This window comes from Lotus japonicus, chromosome 1 (assembly GCF_012489685.1).
Source record: "Lotus japonicus ecotype B-129 chromosome 1, LjGifu_v1.2".
Taxonomy (NCBI): Eukaryota; Viridiplantae; Streptophyta; class Magnoliopsida; order Fabales; family Fabaceae; genus Lotus; species Lotus japonicus.
The window spans coordinates 43,007,295-43,020,194 of NC_080041.1; the positions used below are offsets into that span (position 1 = coordinate 43,007,295).

Sequence of the window (12,900 nt, forward strand, 5' to 3'; positions counted from 1 at the left end):
ATTTAATGAAAAGCAGAAAAACTTGAATTGCGAAATAAAAGTGTGGAAGAAGCACCTATGCCCTATAATACAAAGGCATATACACTTGTAGAACTCGGTTTTTCTTTTTGGACCTGTTACAAGAAGTTAATTGGAAAAGACTAAAACTCCAATAAGAAATGAGATCAATTATGTAATGTCCTGGAAAAACAAAATTGTTGTGAATAAAACTATTGAATTAAAATCATTGGTCTTGCCTTTCTTGCTTTTGAAAATAACTATTAATTGGATTTGCCATTACAATTACCTCGAAACTTCCTACTGTACTAATCTGCTGATGCGGTGGACAAACGATCCAACACATAAGAGACCAAGTCAAGTCAACTAGCTAACAAGTCAAGCAATAGTCTTCGTCTTTATACTCAAAGCAAAGGCTCCTTCTTAAATATCTATCTATATTTCTTAAGCTCTGTGTGGTTGTGATACAATTACCACAGAATGGCCATTTTAGCTTTCATGCTTCTTGTTGTATAGCTACTCTCCTTGACCTCCCAAATTTGCTGTGAAACTGGTGATACCATGACCCAGTTTGAGTCTCTTCCGGATGGAACAACACTGGTCTCACAGGGTGGAACATATGAGTTGGGTTTCTTCAGTCCAGGAAGTTCCACAAACCGCTACTTAGGAATCTGGTTCAGAAATGTCTCAGTGAAAACAGTGGTCTGGGTTGCTAACCGAGACAATCCGTTAGCAAATGAAAACTCAGGCAAGTTGAGCATAACCAAAGAGGGAAACCTCGTCCTTCTCAGCAAGAATGGCACGGCTCACTGGTCAACAACTCAACAAATCAAACAACAAAAGGTAGTTCAGGTGTCATTGTAGCACAACTCTTAGTTTCTGGCAACTTTGTTTTAGGGATGAGAAAGAGAAAGAGAGTGATTCTGGGGAATACTTGTGGCAGAGCTTTGACTACCCGACTGATACATTTCTACCTGGAATGAAGCTCGGTTGGAACCTAACGAGTGGCTTTAATAGGCACCTAACTGCTTGGAAGAGTTGGGATGACCCATCTTCTGGTACACTTACTTATGGCTTCTTCAAAACTGAGATTCCTGAAATGGAGATACGGAATGGCTCAACCATTCTCTACAGAACTGGCCCTTGGAATGGCCGTCGCTACAGTGCCACGCCATCTTTGAAGAATCCTCCATTGTTCAAGGTGTATTTTGTGCGTGAAAAGGATGAGTTTTATTACAAATACAACCCCATGGACCCGTTGTTGATTTCAAGAAGTGTCATCAACCAAACTGTTTATGCTTTTCAGCGCTTCACTTTGAATGAAGAAAACAGAAGATGGCAGCCGTATACGAGTGTTCCGAGAGATAGGTGTGACAGCTATAAGCATTGTGGCTCATTTGGGAGCTGTTCCGTGGTGGACAAGTCCCCGCCGCCGCCGGAATGTGAGTGTTTAAGTGGATTCACGCCTAAATCGCCTCAAAATTGGGCTTTAAACAACTGGAGTCAAGGATGCTTGCGCGCTGAACCATGGAGCTGCAGAGAGAGGGGTAAAGATGGTTTCACCAAATTTCAAAATGTCAAGGTCCCGGATACTCATACATCTTGGATTAATACAAGTATGACACTTGATGAATGCAATGCAAAGTGCTGGGAAAATTGTTCATGTACGGCTTATGCAAACTCAAACATTACTGGGGAAGGAAGTGGATGTATCCTCTGGTTTGGGGATCTATTCGACTTGAGACAACTTCCAGATGCAGGGCAAGATCTGTATGTTCGATTGGCTGCCTCCGAAACAGGTAATGGATTTTATATATCTTGATAATGCCAGCCTTATATATCTTGATAATGGATTTTAAATATTACACTGATTCAGGTCAGGTCTGTTAGTGCTAAATTAGAGTGTATTTCCCTTCTCAAGGTTCAATATCATCTCTTTTGAGTGATTAAAGTATCACTCTTTTAGCTCGATTTGGGTTTCGATCAATCTGAGACAATTTATTTATCATTGTCAAGAGATGTGATCAGATAATCTATTTAGCCTTATCCTACCTCTATCTCGAGTTCATCCTCTAATTGGAGTTATCATGACCGTGTTTTTGGTACTTCTATTGCCGGGTCGCTTTAAAGTCGACTGACCGACATCTCGATTTACGTGCAATCAAGTACTACAATAAAATATCATATTTTTACACACATACACGCATATATATATATATATATTATATTTATACTATCATCTCATATTTTACCTATTCCGACTCTCTAAGGTTTCGTATCGTCTACGAGGTCTTTACCTGGTTGGTGGGATGTTACACTCTCCCCTCCTTTTTGAGAATTTCGTCCCGAAATTCACATCCTAATATACTAAACAGTTGAGGGTATGCCCTTCTCATATCCTCTTCTAGTTCCCAAGTAGCTTCTTCATCCTCCCCTTCATTCCAAGCTACTTTTACCAATGGGATTTCCTTTTTCCTAAGTTGTTTCATCCTTCTATCCAATATCTTTTTAGGTTCGGCAGTGTATGTTAAGTTCTCCTTGAGTTGTATATGTTCAGGTTTTATCACACGAGAAGGGTCGGGGATGTATTTCTTCATTTGGGAAACGTGAAATACATCGTGCAAGTTTGACAAAGATGGTGGCAGTGCTATTTGATAAGCTGATACTCCCACCTTTCTAAGGATCTGATAAGGTCCTAAGTACTTCGGTGTAAGCTTTTTCGACTTAATCGACCTTCCTATTCCTGTAACTGGATTAACTCTGAGGAAAACATGATCTCCCTCGTCAAACTCTAAGGGTTTTCTCCTACGATCATAGTAAGCTTTCTGTCTATCCTGTGCTATCCTAAGCTTCTCTCTGATCCTTTACACTTTCTCTGACATATATTGCACTACGTCGGGTCCTAATACTAACTTGTCTCCTTCATCAAACCAACTCAACGGGGTTCTACACTTCCTTCCGTACAATGCTTCAAATGGTGCCATCCTTATGCTTGAATGAAAACTATTGTTATACGAAAACTCTACCAATGGCAAACAGTCCTCCCAACTGCCTTGCTCCTCTAAAGCACATGCTCGCAGCATATCCTCCAGCGTTTGAATGGTTCTTTCTGTCTGTCCGTTCGTCTGGGGGTGATATGCTGAAATGAACTTCAAGTCCGTTCCCAAGGCCTTGTGTAGGCTCTTCCAGAACCGTGATGTAAACCGCGGATCTCTATCCGAAACTATGCTTGCTGGTATTCCATGATGCCTCACGACTTCCTTCACATATATTCTCGCTAACTTTTCTAGTGAGTATGTCATGTTTACTGCTATGAAATGCGCGCACTTGGTAAGTCGGTCTACAATTACCCAAATAACATCATTCTTGCTTGGAGTTCTCGGCAATCCTGTTCCAGGAACCAAGTCTATAGAAAACTCAACTTCTCTCTCCGGTGGTAACTCAGACACTTCTTCAGGGAATACATCGGGAAATTCCCTTACCACGGGTATCCCTTCTATACCTGTGTCACTCTTATCCGTCTCCCTTGCTCCTAAGAGTATGTCTGATTCGTACTCGGACGCTTTTCCTACCTTATCGGTTCGCTTTACTCGCTAAGCGTCTCCCTCACTAGTTCCAAAAGTGACCGTCTTCTTCCTACAGTTTAGGGTAGCATCATTGGCTGTCAGCCAATCCATCCCTAATATCACTTCTAGTCCTTCTAGGGGTAAGCATACTAAGTCATGTCTAAAGGTTCTTCCTAAGGTTTCTAACTTACAATTCCTACAACTTCCGAGGTTCTACTAGTGTTCTTAGTCGGGGTACTTACTTCCAAGTCCCATGCCAAACTTGTCACTGGTATTCCTAATTTTTTGACCCTCTCTTGTGATATAAACGAATGCGTCGCACCCGAATCATATAAAACACTTAAAGGAAAATTATTAACATAACACGTACCTTGGATAAGTTCCGGTGCTTCAACCGCTTCCTTCAGCGACATAGCAAACACCTTTCCCTTATTTGTGGGTCGTCCAAACTTCCGGTTGTCCCTTGGTGCAGGTGCACCTCTGCTATTTCCCTCGCCAGTTGTGGCGGTAGGGTTTTGACTCCCATTTCCGCTAGCCTGCGTACTAGCCTGCTCCCCTAACACTGCTCTACACTCTTGAGCACGGTGTCCATTCCTTCGGCTCCTTACGCAAAATGGATTGTTAGGATTGAATCCGCTTGCCCTATTATGGAATCCAAGTCCTCCTGTTCGATTTCCGAACCGATTCCTTCCTTGCTCTGGTGGTCTAAAGTATGGTTTCCTTCTCTCCTCCTACTTCTTCGGTGCCTTGTTAACACCTTGTCCCTTCAAGTACTCCTTCCTGGACTTCTCATTCTCTTCAAAAATCCTACACTTTTCCAACAGGGTAGCAAAGTTCCGAATCTGGTCATGTCCCACAGCAGTCCTGATGTCCGGCCTCAGTCCATACTCAAACTTGACACACATGGAGGTCTCATCAGCCGCTGCACTACAATGTGGGTGGAACCGACACAGCTCCTCAAACTTAGCTGCATATTCTCCAACTGACATCGTACCTTGCTTCAGTTCCAAAAATTCCATCTCCTTCCTTCCCTTCGCATCCGCTGGGAAGTACTTTTCCAGGAATGCATTCTTGAAGATCTCCCAGGATATGGCTCCGTCCGCTGGAGTAATCCTCCCTCTTACTCCAGTCCACCATGTCCTAGCTTCTCCTGAAAGCAAATAACTAGCAAAAGCAACCTTACGTGGGTCAGCGCACACCAATGTCTCATAAATCCTTTCTAGTTCCCGGATCCACTCATTTGCTCCGTCGGGGTTGTAACCCCCTTCGAACTTTGGTGGATCTCGCTTCAGAAACTTGTCCAATCCGTGGTAGACATCCTCTTTTGCTGGTTGACGTCCACTTCCATTCCTGGCTCTTTCCGCTTGCTCGGTCAGGAAAGCGGTGAGTTGTTCAAGAGCCCTAGCCATTGCTGCCATCTCTTTCCTGAAATTCACAAGGTGATTAGTTTCCTACGACCTTAACTGCCTATTCTAGACTCCCTAGTAGGCTCTAACCCTAGGCCGACGAATCACTGCTCTGATACCAACCCTTGTCACGTCCCCCTTCCATGAGTGACGACTTCGCCCTACTCCATCACTTAGGAGTGAGCACGCGACGTAAGTTTTGAACATTTTTTTTCTTTACCTCACTGTTGTCTCGTTAGGTCGGGATCGCAAGAGTAAAGTGTACTCGAGCATTCCCTTTCACCCCCAGGTAATCGACCTCTTAACCTAAGAACGCGGAGAATGATAATGCAAACCACACAAACATACATAACATGCATGGTCGGCGGACGGATCCACCACATAGTTCAACAGTCATGCAGACAACACATAAGGAGGACACAGAGCCCTCAAACACATAGTCTGATACAAATAATCAAAATACAAAAGCGGAAACATAAAGCATCATCATCAGAAACTCGGACCGTACAATTTCATCCCCTCGGATCTTCCTCCTCCGGATCCTCCTCACTGACTCCCTCACCGGCTGCTGGCACTGACACTAGCTCTGGCATAGGACCCTGCTCTGACTCCCTGTCTCCGAATGCCTCGCCTCTCTAGAATCTGCGTTGGTAAACCCTGGCATCTCGGGAGAATCTAGAGGAGGAGATCCCATGAAAATTTTAGGTTAAAAACATAATCTTCCGTCTTCCATGAAAATTTCGTTAAAACATAGCAGACCATGGTGAATGGTGATATCAATGATTCTAAGAATGCGTTAGGGGAAATTTTTGTCTTTGGTTTTATGTCTTGATGAAACCCGTCCCAATTCTTAACAACAAAAAATAACTTGCAGTCACAAAGACATGTAGATGGAGAAATATGGGACATGGAGGCAGGAAGGAGAAGAGGGAAAGAAGAAGAAATCTGGGAGAGGCGAGAAAAAGAGCAGCGTCGATCTGTAGGGAACAGTTGAAATTGAGGTCGTTCTATTTAGGATGCGACTACAATCAAAGAATAGGGAGTGAGACAGAACTGCTTGGTGGAGGGGAGGTTGAAGAGGAATAGATGCATATGAATAAAAAAAAGTAACTTTTTAGATAAAAGTTACTCAGGTTAACTTTTAATTTTAGAGCTTTTCTCAAATTTTCCTTCATAAAAAATAAGTAACTTTTAAGTAACTTTTATTTTAAGATCTTCTTTAAAAAACTGTTTGGCCCAACTTTTATTTTTAAGGAGCTTTTAAGCTACAAAAAAGCTAGGCCAAACACTACCTTAGACCAGACACCTTTTACACTTGGTCAAATTCTCTATATTTGCAGAGAACAATCATAATAGACAAATTTATTTAACTCTAAAAGTGGATGAATTTAATTAGCTAAAAATATCTATAGAGAATAAAACTGAATAATGAATGGAACAAAAAATAAATTAATCTTAGAAGAAAATTACAGATACATAAAATTAAGTCTGCCTAATAGTTTCTTTTCATTAACTCTTTTATTTCATTTCTCACTCAATCAAAAGGTTATGCAAAGGATGGTTCTCATAAAATGGTAGTTGTGGTCGGAAGCATGGTTGCATCAATTTTTCTGATCCTTTTAACTCTCACGCTTATTTGGTGGTGGAGAAAATTCAAAGTTAGAGGTAACCTTCTTTAATCTAACTCATGTTCCTGATTATTGCTTTTTTTCATAGCCATTTTCTTCAACATAGCTTGTCTTGTTTTCTATTTATTATCCCCAAATCATAACTTCGCCGGTATAATTTCACATTGTATCAGCATATTATGTGTGTGTTTGAATTCATTGCTAACACATAATCCATCACACGTGGGTAAAAGCTCTTAATATCATGTATATAAAAGTAATGTAAAGAAAACATGAAAAAAATAGAAGAGAAGCTGAATGCACTGGGATTAAATTGTGAATGATTGATTTTTTAAAAGATAAAATACTTACTCATTTTTATAGTAATTGATAGACTAATCCTAATTAAATAAGGAACAATCTAAGATATGAAAATGATATTACAAGATATATTTTTCATATTTACTTAATTAAATTCTCAATCTAATTAAATAAGAAATAATATGAGATATAAAAAGATATTATAAAATAGCTTTTTTCATATTCTAACACTCCACATAACTTAAATTTAAGCTTGTCAAAAAAATACCCTTTAGATACAAAAGGAAAACTAATGAGAGTCATTGTAATTTCCACTGTTGTCATTGCGTTAGAGAAGAAGAGAAAAGAAGAGAGGCAGAAGTAGGCAAGCTCATCCTCATTGAAACCCGTTTGGGTTCGATCTCTGTGCGGTGGTAAGTTGGAGAAAAGATGCGACCTCGTGCCGCTGACGCGAACGAATGAGAAGATGACCTTGTTTCCATCGAACTCGTACGAGATCTCTAATATGCCCCCTCACGCAAGATCTTGTTTGGGCTTGAAGCGTGGAGCATGCACAGACCAACCTACTATGTGCTGAAGTTAAACTTTTTATTAGAAGAGCTGAGGGGCGGCAATGATCTAACTCTAGATTGTTAGGTCATAGATGCTCTTGATTTCACGGTTGCTGTGAGTGAGGTAAGGAGGAGGAGACTGCGCTTGTTCTTGGGTAGAGAGTACAACGGTTGCTGGTAACCCAGCTTTGGGTTTTGACCAGCTGGAACAGAGGTCGGACGCACCGTTACACGTGGAGGAGGCGACGACGGGTGGAGGTGAGTTGCGGTGCATGGGCTCACGCGTAGTGGTAGTTGCTTCCAATGAGTAAAGTTGGAAACAAAAGAGTTCTCAATAGAGGAATAATGATGACATAAGTCAAGGATCGAACCTGCTCTAAGAAAGAACTCGATTTCCGCTTGTCTGATACCTCTACCATGCCTTCAATAAAAGTTACAACGAATCATGCTCTAATACCACTGGTTAGAGGGGTAGAGGAAGCTCAAATCATGAGATCTGTAACATCCCGACGGGTGCCGCAATAGTAACCTGTCCTAAAACTATATGCGGAAAATGCAAGATATTTTTTTTTTTCCGTTTTAAAACAAAGACTTATCCAAACAAGGACTTAACTCCAAAGCTTATAACATAAACTAATATACCATGTATATACAACCCCTACTGTAACCATAAGTGCCACAAGTACCTGCAAGTGATAGAAAGTGCGCCCGAAGGCTAAATGTACACGTCCAATGCTCAATGGGTAAGAGTTATAATTACATTCCTCCAAAGTGTGGGAGAGTCAGCCCAAAACGACCTCCTCCAGACCTCCTAAGGTCCGACTACTCCCTCTGATTCCCATAACATAGAACCACACAAAAAGCAAAAATGTCGGGAACCTACCCTGTCCCAAAATGTAAAAATGTCGGGAACCTATCCTGTCCCATGAGTTATAATTACATTCCTCCAAAGTGTGGTCGCATCCTAGTATCGGGTCCATAACGCACCATAGGTGGCAGGTCAAAGCTCTGTGTATACTTCTGTAACACTCCCTTCGTCAAATCTCCATGCTCATCAATCCGGTCCTCCATCAATCTCCCTTTGTAAGTCGCTCGGTGACCGATAGAGTCAATCCTATATACTTGATGGCATTAAAAAATACGCAACGGCTATATACTTGTTGGCATTAAAATACGCAACGGCTATATACATTTTCGTATTCTAACAATGTGCAGTGAAAATTCTATATACTTGTTGGCCTTAAAAAATACGCAACAACTAGAAAATAGTCGAGACGGAACACTTGCCAGCGTGGTAGACGAGTCATTTGGGACTTTACCTGAAGGGATGTGAGCATCCAATCAAGTTGGATAGAAATTGGCTAGAGGCTTGAATTTGGACAAGATCGAGGAAATGTACACAAGTCCCAAGCCCACAACAAAGACATTTTGCAGAGGTTCTAGAAGACCCACACGTGAAAAATACTATCCAATGGTTCTCCCCTTGAATATAGTGAAAGCTTTTAAGGCTCGAAGAACCAACCAAAGCAAGAAGCTCAGCTTAACCAAAGCTTCTAAGCTGATCAGAGGGAGTAACTTCCAACACCCCCGCGAATTGTAACTATTCCGGGAAACGCGGGCAGTGGCTGTAACATCCTGATTTGACAACTGGCCTCACGCTAACAACACGAGTCTTTTCAACGTGCTTTTTCTCGGGAAAAATTCCAAGGAGGTCACTCATCCCAATATTGCTCCAAGGCAAGCACACGAATTGTATCAGAGCTGGCATGTCGCAGTACAGTGTGGTTTGGGGATGAACCAAGCGGAAGCTGGTGGGCCTGTGACACCCAGGGCAGACGAGGGTGGGGAGTGATCGCCGGTGCAGTGAAGTACGATCATGGAGCGACTCCTGGAAGGCTTCTAGGCGGAGGGACACAGGAATGAGCCGATCTCATACCCGAACAAGAGGTATTCTGAAACGGTATATGTATGAGACTATACAGTTGATGAAGACATAAAAAATTTGATTGGGACTATTCATGAGAACAAGATGAATCTTCTTTTCGGGAGCCCAACTCATAAAAATTCAACGGTTAAGTGTGCTTACCTTGGATAAATATTGGGATGAGTGACCTCGTGAGAATGTTTTCCAGGAAGCGCGTAAGTGAGGACAAAGCGCGCTGAAAAGACTTGTGTTGTTAGCATGAGATCAGTCGTTAGATCAGAATGTTACAGTGGCGAGAGTTATTAACCGTTGTAGATTAGTCGAATTTTCCTCTATAAATAGATAAGTTGATCATGAGGCCAATTTATTTTTTTCTTAAACAAAAGGCTGTAAACCTCGGGATCAAGGCAACACAACTTTAAATTAAGAAAACTATTTATTTTAAGATACATACTTAATTAAACTCAGCATTACTGATTATGAAGATGCATGATTCTAAGTCCTATCCTCGTACTGACCAATAGCTACCACAAGAAGGGATTAGCCATTTTCTCTTAATCACTCAAAACTAAGCCTCTAATTCAGCTCTTTCACTTTAGAAACTTCCGTAATCTAACCTTTTATTCTCATTACAGTTCTGGCCTCATGATCAACTTATCGTTCAAATACACATATAATATATAGGCTTAATAGCTCCATAGGCCCCTGAAATTGTACCCCATATGAAAATAAGTCCCTGAAATTTTTTTTTCCGATTCCCGGTCCCTAGAAAAATTTGTTTGATCAAAATAAGTCCCTGAGCGTGTATACGCCGGAGAAGACGGTGGTTGATGACGGTGGTCATGGCGGCGCTGCGACCGGGGTGTTGGGCCGACTTCGTCTCGTCCTCAGGAACTCATTGGTGGTGGTTTCGTGGGCTGGGTCTGAAGGTATGAAAAACGGTAGAAAGGGGGGGGGGGGTTGAATAACGTTTTCAAGATAAAGCTTCCACCTTAAAGATTTTAACAAATCTTTCGAGAACTTAAGTGCTAAAGATAAGAGATAGAAAAGCACACAAGGATTTTATCCTGGTTCACTTGATAAATCACTCAAGCTACTCCAGTCCACCCGTTAAGGTGATTTCTTCCTTCTTAGAATGAAGGCAATCCACTAATCAGGTAAGAGTTACAACTGCACTTGAAACCTACAAGTGACTAACAATTACACTAACTTAGCTCACACTAAGATTCACTCTCTTAGTCTTCTCTAGGATCCGATCAACCTTGATCTCCTAAAGGAACTAAACAAACTGTTTATCAAAGAAATGTTTACAAGAGATTTGCTTCTAAAAAGCTAATAGTAAACTCAATGAATTTCAGATGAAAGAAAGCTTAGAAGAATTTGAATTTTTCTTGCGCGTATGTGAATGCTTCTTGCCGCTTCTTTCAGTCTTCAGCCTCTTTATATACTCCAAGGATTAGGGTTGAGCGTTGCATGGGAAATGCTACCGTTGGAGGGCAGTTCTGGAAAATCCAGCTTCTGCTGTGTCTGAGACTATTAGGTAGGTCGTCAGGAAGGTACATTTGCTTTTGTACTTGGATAGCGACTTGACCTTTAAACCTAGGAGACTTCTAATCAGGAGAAAGCTTCATGTTGGAACTTGTGAAGCCGGTTGATCAGAGTCAGAGGGAAAGCCCAGATCCTCTGACCATTGTTTCTTCTGATTCTGAACTCAGAGGGAAGTACATGGTCTTCAGAGTATCTTGCTTCTGGACATCAGAATTTCACTAATCAGCTTCTGGATCTTCAGAGTCTTCTACACCATCAGAATATCTGAGCCTTCAGTGTTTCTTGGTTATCAGACTTTCTGGATCTTCAGAACTTCTAGTGACTGAGTCCACATCAGAGTTTGTATAACTTCAGAACTTCTGAAGCTTTTCCACTGTTCATACTGAACATGGTGAATGCGAAAGCGTTGCTTGGGTCGCTCTTTATACACAGTGCTTCTGATTTGTGTGAGATTGAGTTGAGGTCAGAGCCTGTAAATAGCACACTCAGAAAAACACGTTAGAGTACCACAATTGTTCATATCAAAAGGTTAACTTGTAATCATCAAAACATAGAGTTGTACTACTAGATCAAAACTTGATCTTACAGGGTCGTCACGGTTGAAGAGAAAATGTCAGTTGCAAGTTGATTTCTTCTCGCCGGAATTTATGGAGCTTCTCGGTTTCTTCACCCAGATCAGATATATGAAGGTTCAGGAATGTTTTAAACATGTTATTTCATGGTTTGTGGAAACAATGAGGAGGCAACCACTGTCTTCTCCGGCGTATACACGCTCAGGGACTTATTTTGATCAAACAAATTTTTCTAGGGACCGGGAATCGGAAAAAAAATTTAGGGACTTATTTTCATGTCGGGTACAATTTCAGGGGCCTTTGGAGCTATTAAGCCTAATATATAACTCTAGTTTAATTAAGAGTCTAAACTCATGGTTTCATGTTTTAATTAAATAACTTCCATGATTATCATCTCTTTTCTTTCCTCGTAGTGTTTTCCTTCACGTTAACCCTATCGCTAACAACAAAACAACAGAAACACCTGTACATACATAAGTAAAGGAGAACAACCACCATCATCTTCTCCATGAAGATGAAGAGGCTGAATTCTCTAAGCTTCATGGCTTCTCTCCTCACAAAAACAAAACACAAGGCATGTTTCTTCAGTAGTACCAAAGATTACAGAGACAGAGTTATTCGGTGGAAGGGCCATGGATCATCAAGGACATGACATGCAAGCCTGACTCTTCAAAAAAATATTAGACACAAGAACACAAGGACAATTGTTAGTTTCCTTTTGGTAATATGTAATGCTATGCAAGTAACCAAACAGTAAATTCAAGAGGGAAAATTGTTCTTCTATTGGAGGAAACTGTCTCAGAGTCTTAGTGAGAGGGAGACGAGAAAAATTATTCAGACCATTCTCCCATTGGACCAGTATCTTCTCAATCTGAGTTTGACCTCTGATGACAGAATGATTCGCCAACACACTTTTATCGACTGCAGAACAGGTCCCATTTCTGTTACTATTAAGGGTCATGGCATATTAGGTTCTTGCACATGTCCAGTACAGAGTTTCAATGATAGCTAGCAACTCTCTGATGTATGCTGATTGCTTTTGCATTCTAGGGGCTAGTTTCTTTGAAAAGTAAGCAATTGGGTGGCGAATTATTTCCAGCAAAGCTCTCACACAAATACCCGATGCATCAGTCTCCAAAATAAATGGTTGAGAAAAATCAGGTAAGGAAAACACTAGAGCCTCAGTAATGGATTTTTTGAGCTTAACGAAGGCTGCTTCTGTGTCCTTATTCCAAATAAAACTGTCTTTCTTGAAAAGATCAATTAAAGAGCCAGCAATATGTGCATAAGATTTAATAAATCTTCAATATTAACCTGTGAGACCTAGGAATCCTCTTAGCTGCTTCACATTAGTTGGTGTAGGCCAATCGAGCACTGCTTGTATCTTAGTAGTCTCCATGGAAACTCC

The 12,900-nt window shown here is 41.1% G+C and overlaps 1 protein-coding gene across 1 annotated transcript; it reads left to right on the forward strand.

Moving 5' to 3' along the window:
• The first annotated feature begins 170 nt into the window (after positions 1–170).
• On the forward strand, positions 171–6,836 carry LOC130727561 (G-type lectin S-receptor-like serine/threonine-protein kinase At4g27290). Its single transcript, XM_057578750.1, has 2 exons — positions 171–1,796; positions 6,515–6,836. The coding sequence occupies exons 1-2, from the start codon at positions 977–979 to the stop codon at positions 6,646–6,648; spliced, it is 954 nt and encodes a 317-aa protein (XP_057434733.1). The 5' UTR covers positions 171–976; the 3' UTR covers positions 6,649–6,836.
• Positions 6,837–12,900: the final 6,064 nt, after the last annotated feature.

Excerpts from the sequence above, each read along its gene's own strand:
- LOC130727561 (XM_057578750.1), top strand. The coding sequence starts at position 977 with ATGAAGCTCGGTTGGAACCTAACGAGTGGCTTTAATAGGCACCTAACT. Across the intron at positions 1,797-6,514 it reads ATTGGCTGCCTCCGAAACAG|GTTATGCAAAGGATGGTTCT; the intron begins GTAATGGATTTT and ends CTCAATCAAAAG.